General features: G+C 40.7%; 1 protein-coding gene across 8 annotated transcripts in view; it reads left to right on the top strand.

Moving 5' to 3' along the window:
• The window catches only part of srek1 (splicing regulatory glutamine/lysine-rich protein 1), a 65,389-nt gene that overhangs the window by 16,985 nt on the left and 33,760 nt on the right, over positions 1-14,644 (top strand). For 7 of the 8 annotated variants that reach the window (XM_088000666.1, XM_088000668.1, XM_088000694.1 and 4 more), the window contains 4 exons: positions 435-563; positions 5,487-5,693; positions 9,077-9,255; positions 12,362-12,492. In XM_088000666.1, coding sequence (XP_087856792.1) covers positions 435-563; positions 5,487-5,693; positions 9,077-9,255; positions 12,362-12,492 — 646 coding nt within the window. The remainder of the gene's footprint in view (positions 1-434; positions 564-5,486; positions 5,694-9,076; positions 9,256-12,361; positions 12,493-14,644) is intronic. The other variant, XM_088000670.1, reaches the window with a different exon arrangement.

Genomic DNA, 14,644 nt, shown 5'->3' with positions numbered 1-14,644 from the left:
TCTGCCACTCTGAGAGGCATCAAAAATACATTCTCCACAGTTCAAGAAAGAACAACTAGAAGGAGATAGTAAAATGGAAGCACAGAGTTGAGATGCGTGTATAAATTCTCTGATCTTAACTCTCAGTAATGTACAGTGTTGGGAATCCAGTTGAAACTATGTTTTAATGTTGGAGTTAGTAATATTTGATATTTTAATAGCAAAATGTCTATATAGCTGCAATATCTCTGTGTATCAAAGGGAGGCAATGGTCTAGTGGTATTATCACTAGACTATTAACCCAGAAACTCGACTAATATTCTGGCAACCCCGGGCTCAAATCCTGCCATGGTAGATGTTGGAATTTGAATTCAGTAAAGAATCTGAAATTAAAAGTCTTAATGATGACCACAAAACCATTGTTTATTATTGTAAAAACCTATCTGGTTCACTAGTGTCTTCGCAGAAATCTGCCATCCTTATCTGCTCTGGCCTACGTCATTCCAAAGCCTACAACAGTGGTTGACTCTGAACTTCCTGATCGGCAATCAATGTTGGCCAAGCCAGGAAACCCTACATCCTGTGTATGAATTGTTTTTTAAAAAGCTGTCCTTTTTTTCCCTCTTGCATAATAAACGGTTAATTTTTTAAAAAAATCTGAAACCTTGCTTCAGAAACCAATGTTAACTAACTAAGCAAAACAGTGAAACGTGATCAGTCCAGCTCGGTTTTGTTTTGGGATCTCACTTGTACTGTCAAAGTGGGCAGTATTTGGTATATAAAAATAATGTGAGAAAATGTGAACGTGACTTCTTTTGTAGGAAGTGTCGAAAAATAAAATATTATTTAAATAAAGATTGCAGCATTGTGAGGTAAACTGTAATGTACAGAAGGGTCTAGGTTCCCTGACAAATGAACTATAAAAGGCTAGTATGCAAGTCCAGCATGGTTGAGAAGGCAAATGGTCTGTTGTAGCATATTGCAAGAGGAGTGGACTATTTTACTACAGTTGTAAAGGGCATTGGTGAGATCACATTTAAAATAGCTTTGGTGACCTTATTTAAGAACGGACATAATTTCATTGGAAACAGTGCAGAAGAGGTCACTTGATTACTGGGATGAGCAGTTTGTCTTATGAAGACGGCAAGGCAGCGGAGGTTTGAAACCAGACTCACATGTGGGAAAGGCTTCAGGAGTAAACTTCAAGGAAAAATCTGGAGACAGGGCTCCGAAGGCAGGTTGTTGTTATCTACTCGTTCTGGCAGCCCCTGTGACGGCACTGGTACCAAACTCTAATGGCTTTGCTGTTCCTTTGGATTAGCCAGTGTCATGGAGCAGAGGACGTGTTTCATGGTCAACAGCTTTTCCCCATACCACATCGCCTAGGCTTGCATCCTACCACCACCGCACATGGAGAAAACACTCCAGCTTCATCCACAACGTTGACACAACACTGGGAGGAGTGGGGGGGCAGCAGATACCGATTTTAAGTCATTGCTAGATTGGCATAGAACATGATGCCAGAGGCTGCTCCCTACAGTGGGACGGATTTTAGATTCCCACTGGACAGCTGGGCAGTCCTCAGCCAGTAAAGTACTGTCCTGCCACCGTCAGCTACCTGATTGGGTGCATGGGGATTAGGAATTATCCAAACAACAGATTGCACCAAGCAACAAAAGAGACCAGCTCTGAAACTGGGAAGTTAGAACATCCAGACAATGCTGACTGGCTTCTCAGAAAAACTCCAGGACATCAGCAACTCTAGAAAATCAGCTGTCATAAATAATGAGCTCAAGAAGCTCAACATGGGCATAGGTGCCCTTCAGGAAACAAGTCTGGCAGAGGCAGGCTCACTGAAAGAGAAGACTACATGTTTTACTGCCTGGGGAAGGGCTTTGATGAGCCCAGAGAGCTTGGGGCTTTCCAGTAAAAACAGCCTGATGAACACAGTAGAACAGGGCAGCAATGGCTCAGAGCAACTCTTGACTCTTCGCCTCAACCACTGGTAGCCTTGTCACCCTTGTCAGCCTGTATGCACCGACACTGTCCTCCATGCCAGACACAAAGGTCGAGTTCTACGACAATCTTGCATCCCTCATTAGCAACGTCCATAGGAAGGAGTAACTTGTTCTTCTGGACAACTTTAATGTTAGTGTAGGTGCAGACCACAACTCATGGCCCTCCTGCCTTGGGCATTTTGGCGTGGGCAAAATGAATGAGAATGGACAGTGACTGCTTGAGCTATGCACTTACCACAATTTGTGCATCACCAACTCCTACTTCCAGACAAAGCCTCGGCACAAGGTTTTCTCGACATGCGCGCTCAAAGCATTGGCACCAACTCGATCTGATCCTAGTTAGGTGCACTGCCGTTAAATACGTTCTCCATGCATGCTCTTACCACAGTGCGAACTGTGACACAGACCACTCCATAGTGTGTTGCAAGATTAGGCTGCAACCTAAGAGATTCCATTGCATGAAACAACATGGGAAACCTCGCATTAATGTCAGCAAGAAGTCCCAGACAGACCTTATGCAACAGTTCTAAGAGGCTTTCAATAGAGAATTCAGCGCCTTGTGACATGGAGACTGTGCCACAGAGAAGTGGGAAATCTTACGGGATACCATACACCACACATCCCTAGCTATCTTTGGAAAGAAGACCTACAAGACACACGACTGATTTGAGACTAAGGCAACCGAGATGACCCTTGTCGTTGAAGCCAAGCATGTTGCCCTCGCTGAGGACAAGTGGTCAGCTAGCAGAAAGAACCTGCAGATTCTCAGGGCTGCCAGGAACAAGGTTCAGCAGACTGCCAGGTGTTGCGTTAACGAGTACTGGACACAGCTAAGTGAGGAAATTCAGATGGCTGCTATAACTGGGAACATAAGGAGAATGTACGAAGACATCAAAAAGGCACTAGGACCAGCTCAGAGCAAGACAGCCTTCCCCCTCAAATCCTCTACTGAGGAAGGTAATCACATACAAAGGCCAGCAGATGGAGAGGTGGGTTGAACACTACTCTGATCTCTACTCCAGAGAGCATACAGTGTCAGCTTCAGCACTTGGTGCCATCACTTGTCGACCATGGACGAGCTAGATGCAGAGCCATCAATACAGAGCTCAGCAAGGCCATTGACAGCCTGGCCTTAGGCAAGGCCCCGAGTAGTGACTGGATTCCTCCAAATCTGATCAAGTGCTTCCTGCTCCCATTGCATGAAGTCCTCTCTCAGTGCTGACAAGAAGGAGCTGTACCGTAGGTCATGAGGGATGCCAAGATCAATGCCCTCTACAGGAACAAGGGTGAGAGAAGCGACTGCGAGAACTACAGAGGCATCTCTCTCCTCAATACTGTCACAGAGCCTTTGCTCGGCTCATCTTGACTCACCTGCAGAAATTGGCAGAATGTGTATACCCAGAGTCACAATGCGGCTTCCAAGCTAAAAGATCAATAGTAGACGTCGTCATCTCCCTTCGCCAACTGCAGGTGACCAGAAAATGCCCTTATGTCGCTTTCATTAATTTCACCAAAGCGTTCGACCTGGTCAGCAGAAACGGCCTTTTCAAGGTTCTTCTGAAGATCGGCTGCCCACTGAAAGTGCTGAGCACGATGGAATCCTTCCACAGTAACATGAAGGGGACAGTGCCCTTCAAAGGCAGCTTTTCTGAGCCCTTAGACATCCACAAAGGCTGCATCCTTGCTCCTCCACTCTTTGGGATTTCTTTTGCTGAACTCCTGAAACATGCCTTTGGCACTGCAATGGAGGGAATTTACCTACGCACTAGATCAGACAGCAGGCTCTTCAACCTGGCCTGCCTCAGACCCAAACAAAAGTAAATGCGGCACTCAGCAGGGACATTTTGTTTGCTAATGATGCTGCAGTTGCAACACACACCCAGCAGGATCTCCAGTCACTGATATATTGCCCCTCCCACGCTTGCAAGGATTCCGGGCTGACTATCAGTCTGAAGAAGACAAGCGCCCCAGGACGGGACACAGAGGCACTGCCGGTCATCACCATCGATGACAACGAACTCTGTCCATCAGTTTATGTACCTTGGTTCTCCATCACTGACAACCTCTCCTTGGACACAGAGATTGACATGAGGATTGGGAAAGCAGCCTCAACTCTTGCTCGCCTTATGACTTGATTATGGACAAATCCCAAGCTGACAGTGCAGACAGAAATGTCAGTCTACAATGTCTGCATCATAAGCACACTGCTTTACGGCATTGAAATGTGGACTACATATGCCAGACAGGAGAGAAGACTGAACACTTTTTCCACTCGATGAGTATCCACTGTATCCTGGGCATATCCTGGCAAGACAGTGTCCAACGCAGCAGTCCTATCTCACACTGGCCTTCCCAGCATGTACACTCTGCTCAGGCAGGGGACACTGCGCTGGCTGGGCCGTGTCCACCACATGGAGGACGGCCGTATCTCAAAGGATATCCTCTAGAGAGCTCACATCTGGAAAGAGACTCATTGGGCGTCCCCAGCTGTGCTACAAGGAAGTCTACAAGAGGGACATGAAGGTGCTTGATATCGTTAGAATCCTGGGAAAGGCTTGCAGCTGACCGTACGAGATGGAGAAGCATCCTAAACCAACACCTCAAAACGGGAAAAGAAGCTGATGAGTGCTGCAGCAGACAAGCTAGAATAGCGAGGATGCAACCCATGGTCAGCCGTGACTGAAAGGGGCCTCACACTTCTGAAGAAAGATTGGACTTGTATTAATTTAAATTAAGAAGAATGAAAGCTGATCTCACTGAACTGCATAAGATCCTTTTGGGGATTTGACTGATTGGTTGCTGAGAGGATGTTACTCCTTGTGAAAGAAACTAAATCTTGGGCAATAACTATATAAACAAGAGGTCTCCCATTTTAAGAATGAGATGTCAAACTCTTTTTCTTTGATTGTTAAGAGTCTGTGGAATTCTCTTTCCCAGAGAGCTTTGGAGGCTGTCATTGAATTTTTTTTTTAAGGCCTTGACTAACCAGGGACTCAAAAGCTATAGCCAAGAAAATATGTAATCTTATTGAATAATGGAGCAGGCGCAAAGGTTCAAATAGTCTACTTTTAATTTGTATTGTTAGTATACTGATAGTTGGCTGCATTGGAATGGAAAATGCTGAGTCATGGAATGAATGATGCATTTTGTGCTAAACAAATAAAAATTTGCAACCACTGTCCCATGAAATGAGTGCAGAACCCTTTCTTATTTCCCTTCACTGCTTTAATGGATCATAGAATTTTCTAAGTGTCTTAACCTATTTGAAAGCCTTCTTTCAACCCACACCTGCGAGAAAAGCTTTGCCTCTCTTCATAACCTTTTTGTTCAGTTTGGCATTCCTTTCTGCTTGTAAGTTCATATGTGTATTCAAGATGTTAGATGTTAAATGTACAACACATTTGGATAGAAGTTGGTAATGTTTCAAACTAAATGACTATGTTCAATGAAGCAGCTTGCTGATTTGCACCTTAAATTTTATTTTGACAGATTACTACAGTCGATGCAGTTGTGAGTTCAGTGGGAGCTGTTGTTGGTTCTGTCCCTTTGACCACACTGGGAGCACTACAAGCTGGACTTGATCCTGCTCTTACAGCATTAGGAATAAACTCTCAACCTCCAGCAATGGGAAATGTGGACCCTTCGAAGATCGAAGAAATCAGAAGAACCATTTATGTTGGAAACTTGAATTCACAGGTAATTTGGTTAGTTGATTTAATTTGATAACTGGACATTGTATTCTCTTCTTGCTGTGACAGTATTCTGCTACTGGAGAGTTTAAATTGACTGGCATGTATATTGAAATTGAGTACACCAAACCTTGATTTCATCTAGAGATTTATATAATAATCACAGCAAGACCTTAAGTATTCCCTGTTATTTCTCCATTGAAACTTGCAGGGACTGCAAGTACTGTAGAGCTTCAGAATTTATTGTTAATGTATCTGCATTATCCAGAGGTTGAGGTGTTAAGGTTTCCCACTCAGCCATCAGTGGAAAAGCTTTCAATTGTTGAGAACTTTGATCCTGCAGTTCATCTTACTGTAAAACAAAACTTGACAAAACGTAGTTGAATGCGATGTGACTGGATTTTTAATAGCTTACTGAATTTTTACAGCATACTAATTTAAAAATTACTGCTTAATATGTTCGCTTGCTCTTTTTTATTATTTTTCTTCATTGTTTTTTAAATGCCACAGTTAAAATGAACGAGTTTTTTTTACTTTAGTTTCAATATTAATTACATTGTTCTTATTTTTCCACCTGAGACTTGAAAATAAAAGGAAAGAAATGTAGTTCTTTTTAACTTTGAACATTTTTGTAGACAACAAACTGCAATCAGGAATGAGAAATTTCTGTTATTCAGTGGATTTCCAACATTGACATTTCAGAAATCCACCATTTTAAGTATCTGTTCCAACATTCCTACCAAGGTTTAAGCAATCAAAACTCTAGTCAGTTACAGTGGAAACCTGTTGCAAAGTTGTGATTGGAGGAACAGCCAGCATAGGAGAGACAGTTGCTCTTCCAATCTCAAATTCTGTCCCAGACATTGGCTGCTCCAGCTCTTCCAATCACAGGTCTCCTCTTCCCTGATCTTGCTGCTTCTCCAGAGATTAAAAGCTAACATTTAAAGCTAGGGCAGAGACCATGTGCTATTTTAGGAACTGGAACAGCCTGGACACTAATCTTGAGAGGGAGGAGAGAAAGATCAGATGTGACCAATACTTCATTATTATATTTGACAGTGAGAAAAGAGAGAAGGTACAGTAACTAGCCTACAAATAAGTTTTGGAACAGAGGACTGGGAAGATGAGACTTTGGAAAGCAAATAGTCCTTCCTACCATCAGGACTAGAAACCTGACGAAAACAAACTTGCTGTGGGGATTGTTTGTCAGTGGTGAAGATTCTGAATTTCAGTCTGCAGCTGATCAACATTTTGGGCTGTACCCCTATTCCTGTTCACCCACCCTGCCAAGATGTGATCAGCAATTCTACACCACACTGACATTACTTTGCTTCTCATTTGAAAAATCTAGAAAAAAACCCTAGTAATTTTGTTTTTAATGTACCTAATAAACCTACTTTTAGTTAATTATGTATCTGGATGAAGCTCTCTCCATTCCATTTAGATACTTGTGTTCCAAAGGAAGACCAATCTTCCACAAAGTGCTGCTGTGTTTTTATATTAGCAGATTATGTATCCATTCTGTCAACTTACTAATGTCTATCAGTACGTTGGCATTATTCTGATCTGTGTTAGCTAGATGAACCCCTCCCACTCAGTTTTGGTGTTGACTACATATTTGACATTGTAACTTACTATTTTATTTCTGAGTGTAGGCTGTTACTTTTTTTTTATTTGTTTGTGAGATCTGAGCATTACTAGCTAGACCAGCATTTATTTCCTTTATCTTATTGTCAGAATCACAGAATTGTTGTCGTGCTGAAGGAAGATGTTCAATGCATTGAGTCTGCACCAGCTCTATGCATTTTGCTTTCGTATTTCCTTCCTCTTTTTCCTTTTAACTCTGTACAATGTTTCTGTTGAAAGAATTTCTAACACCATTTTAAATGCCTCACTCCACCATTTTCACGCAATGCATCCTACACCCTTCTCACTATGTGCAAACGTTTTTGCATTTGCTTTTGTTAACAAAGTACTTTAAAACTCTGTCCTCTGGATCTTAATACTTTCCGGGAAAGGTAGTGGTGACTCACATTTTTGTATTGCTGATGTGTGTGGGGATCTGGTCAACACATAGTGCTGTTGTGAGGGGTTCCAGGATTTTCATGTAGTAACAGTAAAGAAGTGGTGATATAGCTCCAAGTCTGGATGGTGTTTAGGTCTGAGGGAAGATTGCAAATCATGGTACTTTCATGCATTTGCTGCCCTTGTCCTCCTAGATCTTGAAGGTTATTGGTTTGAAAGATGCTGATGAAGAAGGCTAGGGGGTTGTACATGATGAATGGCACTGATTCCCTATCCAGAACCTTCCAAAACACACACCATCTGGTGTCTCTTAACCTTTTTTTTAATTCTGCAACGTTATCCTTCTCTGTTCCCTTGACTCTGACACCTAGTTGACTGCCACTGTTTGTTTTTATATTCCCTCTATGGATCCATTTGCCAATATCTCTCTTCTTAAGGTCTTTATTACAATTTTAGCTCAGACTTTAAAATCTCTCGAAAGTCTGCAGCATTTTTGTTTGAATTCTGTGCACTGTAGAATGGTTGAGTTGTGCTCCATAATGGGTTCACAATGTGATTGCCAAATGAACTCTTTGTGGAGGTCCTGTACCTTTAAGAGTGTTGAAAAGCTAGCAAGGCCTGCCTGACACAGCACACAGTGTTCTGAACAAGATAACAATGTAACATTTGGTCAAAACAGCTAGCAGCAGCTGCGTTACCATGAGATTAAAACAAATTCAAATTTGGTCAATCAGTTTAAATTAGGCCCCAAGATCCAAAATCCAATCAAGTTTGAATTTAGTATTTTGATAATATAAAACCAATGAAACGATCCAATGTTTTGGGGTATAAAACCGGACATTTTGGAACAGTTGAGAGAGAACTGCCACAGAGGCTGCTAGCTCAAGAACTCTCTGGAAGGTACCTGTCTGGGGAAGGAGTTTGCATAGCAGAATATTGGGGCTGACCTGGAGAGAATCTACAGAGGAAAATCTACAAAGGAGACTAGGCAAAGCTGACTAGTTTTGAAACGTGATTTTTTTTTGTAAATCTTAATCAGGATTTTTTTTATCGGACTGTTGTAGAGTAGGAAGTAAAAGACAGGTTTAAAAGAAAGGAATTGTTAATAGTTGCTGTTTTTTAATATATTCTGTTGGACTTAAGTTGTTAATTTTTGCTTTAAATAGAGACCTCTGTGATAGTTCTTTGCCCCTCAAATTTTAACAGATTACAGCAGGGATGAATCTTTTCTGTGTTGCTGGTTTAAATTAGCAAGGGGGTTTACACCATGTTGTAACATCTTCTACGTACAACATTCTACCGTTAATAGCTGCAATATTATCTCTAATGATGACAATCATTCCTTTATTTCATTTTTCTCTAAAGACAACAACAGCAGACCAGCTACTAGAATTTTTCAGCCAAGTTGGTGAGGTCAAGTTTGTACGTATGGCAGGAGACGAGACACAACCAACCCGATTCGCCTTCGTTGAATTTGCTGAGCAATCTTCTGTACTACGAGCTTTGGCCTTCAATGGAGCCATGTTTGGGGATAGACCTTTAAAGTAAGTTTTTACTTGTTTAAGTTGATTTAAAATAATAGCCAGCTGCTAATGTAAAATACATGTTAAAAATCTAGAAATAGAATATCAAGCGTTCTAATGGATGTCTATGAATTTGCCATTTGATCTTTTTAAAGATGTCGCTATTACATTTATATCCTTTATTACAGCTTACGATGTTAGACTTTAAAATAAAAAAAACTCACATATATTAGTTGAATTGCTTATTGAGAATCATGGGTTGAGAACTGCCAACACAAAGTGAAAAGATTTCTACACCTGATAGCAAGGAAATAAAATATCAACAGTTCATTCCATCTTAATTTAAACATCAAAAATGAGTCTCCTCAGTGATTACAATAAAAATCTAATACATTAAATCCCAGAAGGTGACTTTTTCAGTGGTGAATTATGTCTTTGTCGTTGCTTCTGCTGTGAAATGGGTTTGTTGACTACTAAGTGATATTTCATTAAATGTCCGATGTATTCTTTGTATATTGTTTTCCATTTATGCTTTATGAGAGAGAACTATTGTGGGATTTCTCACAATTTGCAAATACTAAACAAGGGAAGTTCAGCTTAAGTGGGGACATAAAATGAGTGATTTGATATCAGTGTGGAGGAAATTCAGCAAATCTACTGCTGTCATTTGTGTGTCTGTGCCAAAATGGAATTTTACTCTTACTTTGTATGAGCTGTTTGACTTTTTCATCAATGTTCTTGTTGTCTTTATGATACTTGTAGGAAAAACAGGAGAATATTTACTGTTCTTAATTTGATTTTGAATTTCTTCTATTCAATTTTGACTTTATAGTTTATATATACCTGTTAAAATATCTGAGAGTACAGTGAATGACTGATCAAATCGAAATTACTATTATTGTAATAATAAATGGGCTAAGCATGATCCCACAGGTCACAGTGAGATAAAAAAACTGTTTTGGTGATGTTGTTGGTCAATGACAGCTAGCCAGGACATGGCAGAATCTCCTGTTCTTTCTTACATACATATTGAATAGGCAGGCTGACTGTTAATTTAGCATTTCAGCTTAAAAACCTAATTTCCATCCTGGTACTGCATTGGAATGCCATCATGTCATTGGACATGAATGCTCTACGTCCAAGTCAAATATGAGTGTCAAGCTGTAAGAAAAACCTTGTGTTCTCAGCAGCATCCTTGCTCAGGATAAGAGGGATATGCTACTCTAATATTCAGAATTGGGTACCTGCTGAGCAAAGCTTCCTGTCGAACAATGAAATCCGCCTATATCACCCTCAGGTGACCTGATAAGTTCTTCTGTTCCTTTTGTCCAGTTTTGGAAAGTTATCAAGTCTTACATCACAATGAATCTTTAAAATATAGCACAGAATATCCTGCAAGGATAGTCTGTAAAATTGAAAGCTTGCAATGTGCTTGTTTGCTCCATTATATTGAATCCTATTTTACTAATCAGCCTGTTCAGAGGTGTTATTACAGATCTCTGGACAGGTGGGACTTGAACCCGGGTGTCTCGGTTCGGGCGTAGTGTCCGTACTACTGTGCCAAAAGAGGGCCCACACTACATTTGTATTTTTGTTTATATAAATATATTTTTTCCAGTCAACTGTTCAGAGATATTAAATACCTCTGGAGCAGGTGGGGCTCCCAGGCAAGAAATAAGGACACTCCCACTCTGTTCCAGAGGCCTCCATTATACTTGAGTTTTACTTTTGCCACTTGGGTGGCACTGTGTTTTGTTTTTAAATTAACCTATTTTTCTAATCAATCTGATTAGATTAGATTCCCTACAGTGTGGAAACAGGCCCTTCGGCCCAACCAATTCACACCGACCCTCCGAAGAGTAACCCACGCAGACCCATTTCCCTAACACTATGGGCATTTTAGCATGGCCAATTCACTGAATTGCACATCTTTTGGATTGTGGGAGGAAACTGGAGCGCCCAGAGGAAACCCATGCAGACACTGGGAGAATGTGCAAACTCCACACAGACAGTTGTCCAAGGCTGGAATTGAACCTGGGTTCCTGGTGCTGTGAGACAGCAGTGCTAACCACTGTGCCACCATGCTGTTGAGATGTTATTGCACATCTCTGGGGCATGTGGGACTTGAACCACGGTCTCTCAGTCCACGGACAGGTGTACTACCACTTTGCCACAAGAGCCCCTCTATTCTCTGCCATTTTATTTATTTTTGTAACCTGTTTTTCTAATCAACCTGTTCAGAGATATTATTACACATCTCTGGAGCAGATGGAATTTGAACCCAGGTCCCCAAGCCCAGAAGTAGGGACACTACCACTGCACCAGGAGAGCTTCACTACACTTGTCTGTGGTGAGTCATGTTATTTGAAGCACCTGGTTGGCTTGAACCCAGAAGCAGGAGGGAATACAATTATAATTGCACACCTGACTTCTAATCTCAGAGCATTTCGCTCTTCTAAAAGGTTAGTTTTGGTTCTTAGTTTTGGACAGGCATGTATTTATTTTATGGAAATGTCTATCTGCTTCCTGTTCAGCCTACAAACTTGACAATCAGACTAATTTGCTGCTCATGAACACAGAATTGTATGTGGTGGGACAATATGTACAAACGTCCTGAAGGGGATGAATGAAGAAACCACCCAATTAATTGAAATGCAAGCACCAGGTGTTATGTGTGCCACCAGAAAAATTCCATAGCTTTCCAAAAGTACCTGCCAGTTGCAGTTGGCAGTTATTTTATTGTGGCCGTCTGCCATCTCTGCTCTGAAACCATTACAAAAATGCAAGAAGGTCAGAAAGTAATTTCTTGGCACTGCACAACAGTGTTGGGAAAGTTACTCTTGAGTACCAATGAAGATTCTGGGTGTATTTTCACGGCCACCTAAATTAGTTCATATATTGTCAAAGCATTACATAGCAGAGGAAAAGTTCTTTATAAGTTTTGTTAATGGCAAGATGATTATAAAACACAAGTTCGATTTGAAGTCAGAACAATCTGTAAAAAAATTAAGAACATTTTCTACCTTGAATCAGCAGGTGGGCATTTAGATCAGTAATTGTCAAATGTGCCTCTTCAAGAAAAACTCTGCATGATTGAAAGGTTTCTTTCTCTATTTTCGGTATCTAGAATCAATCATTCAAATAATGCGATTGTGAAGCCACCTGAGATGACACCACAGGCTGCTGCCAAAGAACTTGAAGAAGTGATGAAAAGAGTGAGAGAAGCCCAGTCCTTTATATCAGCAGTTATTGAACCAGGTATAAGAAATGAGAGTGTGAAAACTTAAATCTCAGATTTTCATGACAAGAATTGACACCAAACATTTTAGCCCCAATAAATATATTTGCTTAATTTTTCATTGTTCAGTATTGCAGTTAATGCATGGTACCAAAATTAGACTTGACTTGAAGCTATATAGGTTTATATTGAATTATTATATTTGCACATAGGAATGATAAGAAATCATGAAACTACAAAAAATACCAAAGCATTGTAGATTGTTTTCTCACAATTGCTGGCAGTTATGATTAAATATAAATCACAATATGTTTCCATTGTTTTTGTATTGAGTAAGCTAGTGGTCTGTGTCTGGTAATAATTATGGAACTGGCAGTTCCAAGAGTTGTTGCAGGATAACATTCAGATGTGCCTGGCACTAAAGAAAGGTTTTGTTGAAAGAATTTTGATACATTTTGGGATCGTTTGGAGGTCATTGAAGAGGAATTTAAAGGTTGTTCAGAAAGACTGTGAGGATATGAAAAAGCTAGTAGATGCCATGTTAGGTGTGCTGCAAACTTTGTATTAACCAGCAATCAATGGGACCAAGACTGTGCCAGTTGATCAAATATACTGTATGATCAAGAGGTCCATGTAAGCAGTGTAAAACCACTCACTAAGTACTAGAAATGTAATGCAGTGGTGTTCACATCTCTATTGTACTTTATTTACAGCAGAAATCACTTCAGTAATAGTGCACCTTTGCCTTAAGTAAACCTTATCCACAGAGAGCCTTCACACTCACACCCTCAACTGACTACCCAAAGATCATGATAATATAATAAACTTCTGCTGGCTTATCAAGTGTGCCAGTTAAAACAAAGTATGTTGTGTTTCGTTTGGCTGTAAAGGCTGGGAAAGCAATTGAACTTGCTTTCTGTAGTAGGAGAGTCATGAGAAGTTAAGAGCAGTTGGGTGATGCAGTGTTGACAAACTCAAAGAAATTTTAGGAATTTAGTAGGCAAATGTTGGAATCAGGGTTCACAGATTCTAAAGGGTTTGAAGAATGCTTTGGATGCGGAGCAACGTGGCTGTGAAAGATATGGGCAGTTTTTAGCTCATTGTCATTATAGCTGTTTGTATGAGTACAAGAGGTGTTACTTTTGCTTCCAGGCAAAAGTACAGCAAAGAAAGAAGTGTGAAAGACCAGATAGACTGTAATAGACCAACTTAACTCATTCTGTTAATAAATGACAGCGCAGTTCTTGAGAGAGAGTTTCAAACCAAATCAGTGAATCTAACTTGTGAATCCTTGTGAAGTTTAATGAGCTTTTGATGGTCCACTGAGACATTAACATCTAGGGAATTTGCTGAGAAATCCTTGGGGTTTGTCTTAATTGTATTTGCTATTTGATGTGCACTACCTTGCAGTCCATTACCAATGTTTACCATATACTGAGTGTCAGAAATAAGTTGTATATTCTATTACAGTTCTAAAGAGTGATCTGTTCACTGCCATGCTGTGTTTGTGTCTTATTTGCTTTGCACTTGTTCTTTCCCTTTCACACCTTAACATCTTTTTTTACTCTCGACTATAAATAGCCCCTTTATCTTTTGCAATGTGCCTCTATACCATCTGTTCTCTTGCTTAATAGTGTGACTGTCAAAAGTAGAAAAAAAGTCAATTTTCCAACAACTGTGTTTGCTGACTCTGCATGCATTGTGCATCACTTTAAATCACACTTGAGCAGAAACGGGAGAGATTGAGATCAGATTTTTGGGGCTGGGTTGGCAAAGTCATTGAGGACCCAGTAAGAGAGTTGGGGGGGGGGGGGAGAAATTGGGTGAAGGGTGAGTGGTTTGGAATCCAGAACTAGGGGTTGGTGTGGTAGGAGAGCATGAAAAGGAAGGGTAGGTTGGAGGGAGTGTCAGGAAAGCACTGAAACAAAACAGATGAGAGGGCCTCCCAACTCCTGCGCTCTCTTTCTCTTTCCTTCTCTCTCGCTTCCGCCCTGCAGTTCCACATGCTGTTTCCTTAACACTTGACAATCACGCACACTACACTGCACACATGCAGTAATGCATTTGTGCATGACATCACACATAAAAGCTATATTTTAATGATAATGCGTGGAATATGTGTTCTCCAATGAACATATATGCGTGGTTGCCCACAGTTGTCGATGTCAATAA

Source organism: Chiloscyllium plagiosum, unplaced genomic scaffold (genome assembly GCF_037043375.1).
Source record: "Chiloscyllium plagiosum isolate Xiang-an unplaced genomic scaffold, Cpla_swu_hap1 HiC_scaffold_2, whole genome shotgun sequence".
In the NCBI taxonomy this organism is placed as follows: domain Eukaryota; kingdom Metazoa; phylum Chordata; class Chondrichthyes; order Orectolobiformes; family Hemiscylliidae; genus Chiloscyllium; species Chiloscyllium plagiosum.
The sequence above is the reverse complement of the archived record's forward strand: the minus strand, read 5'-3'. Positions and strand labels throughout refer to the sequence as shown.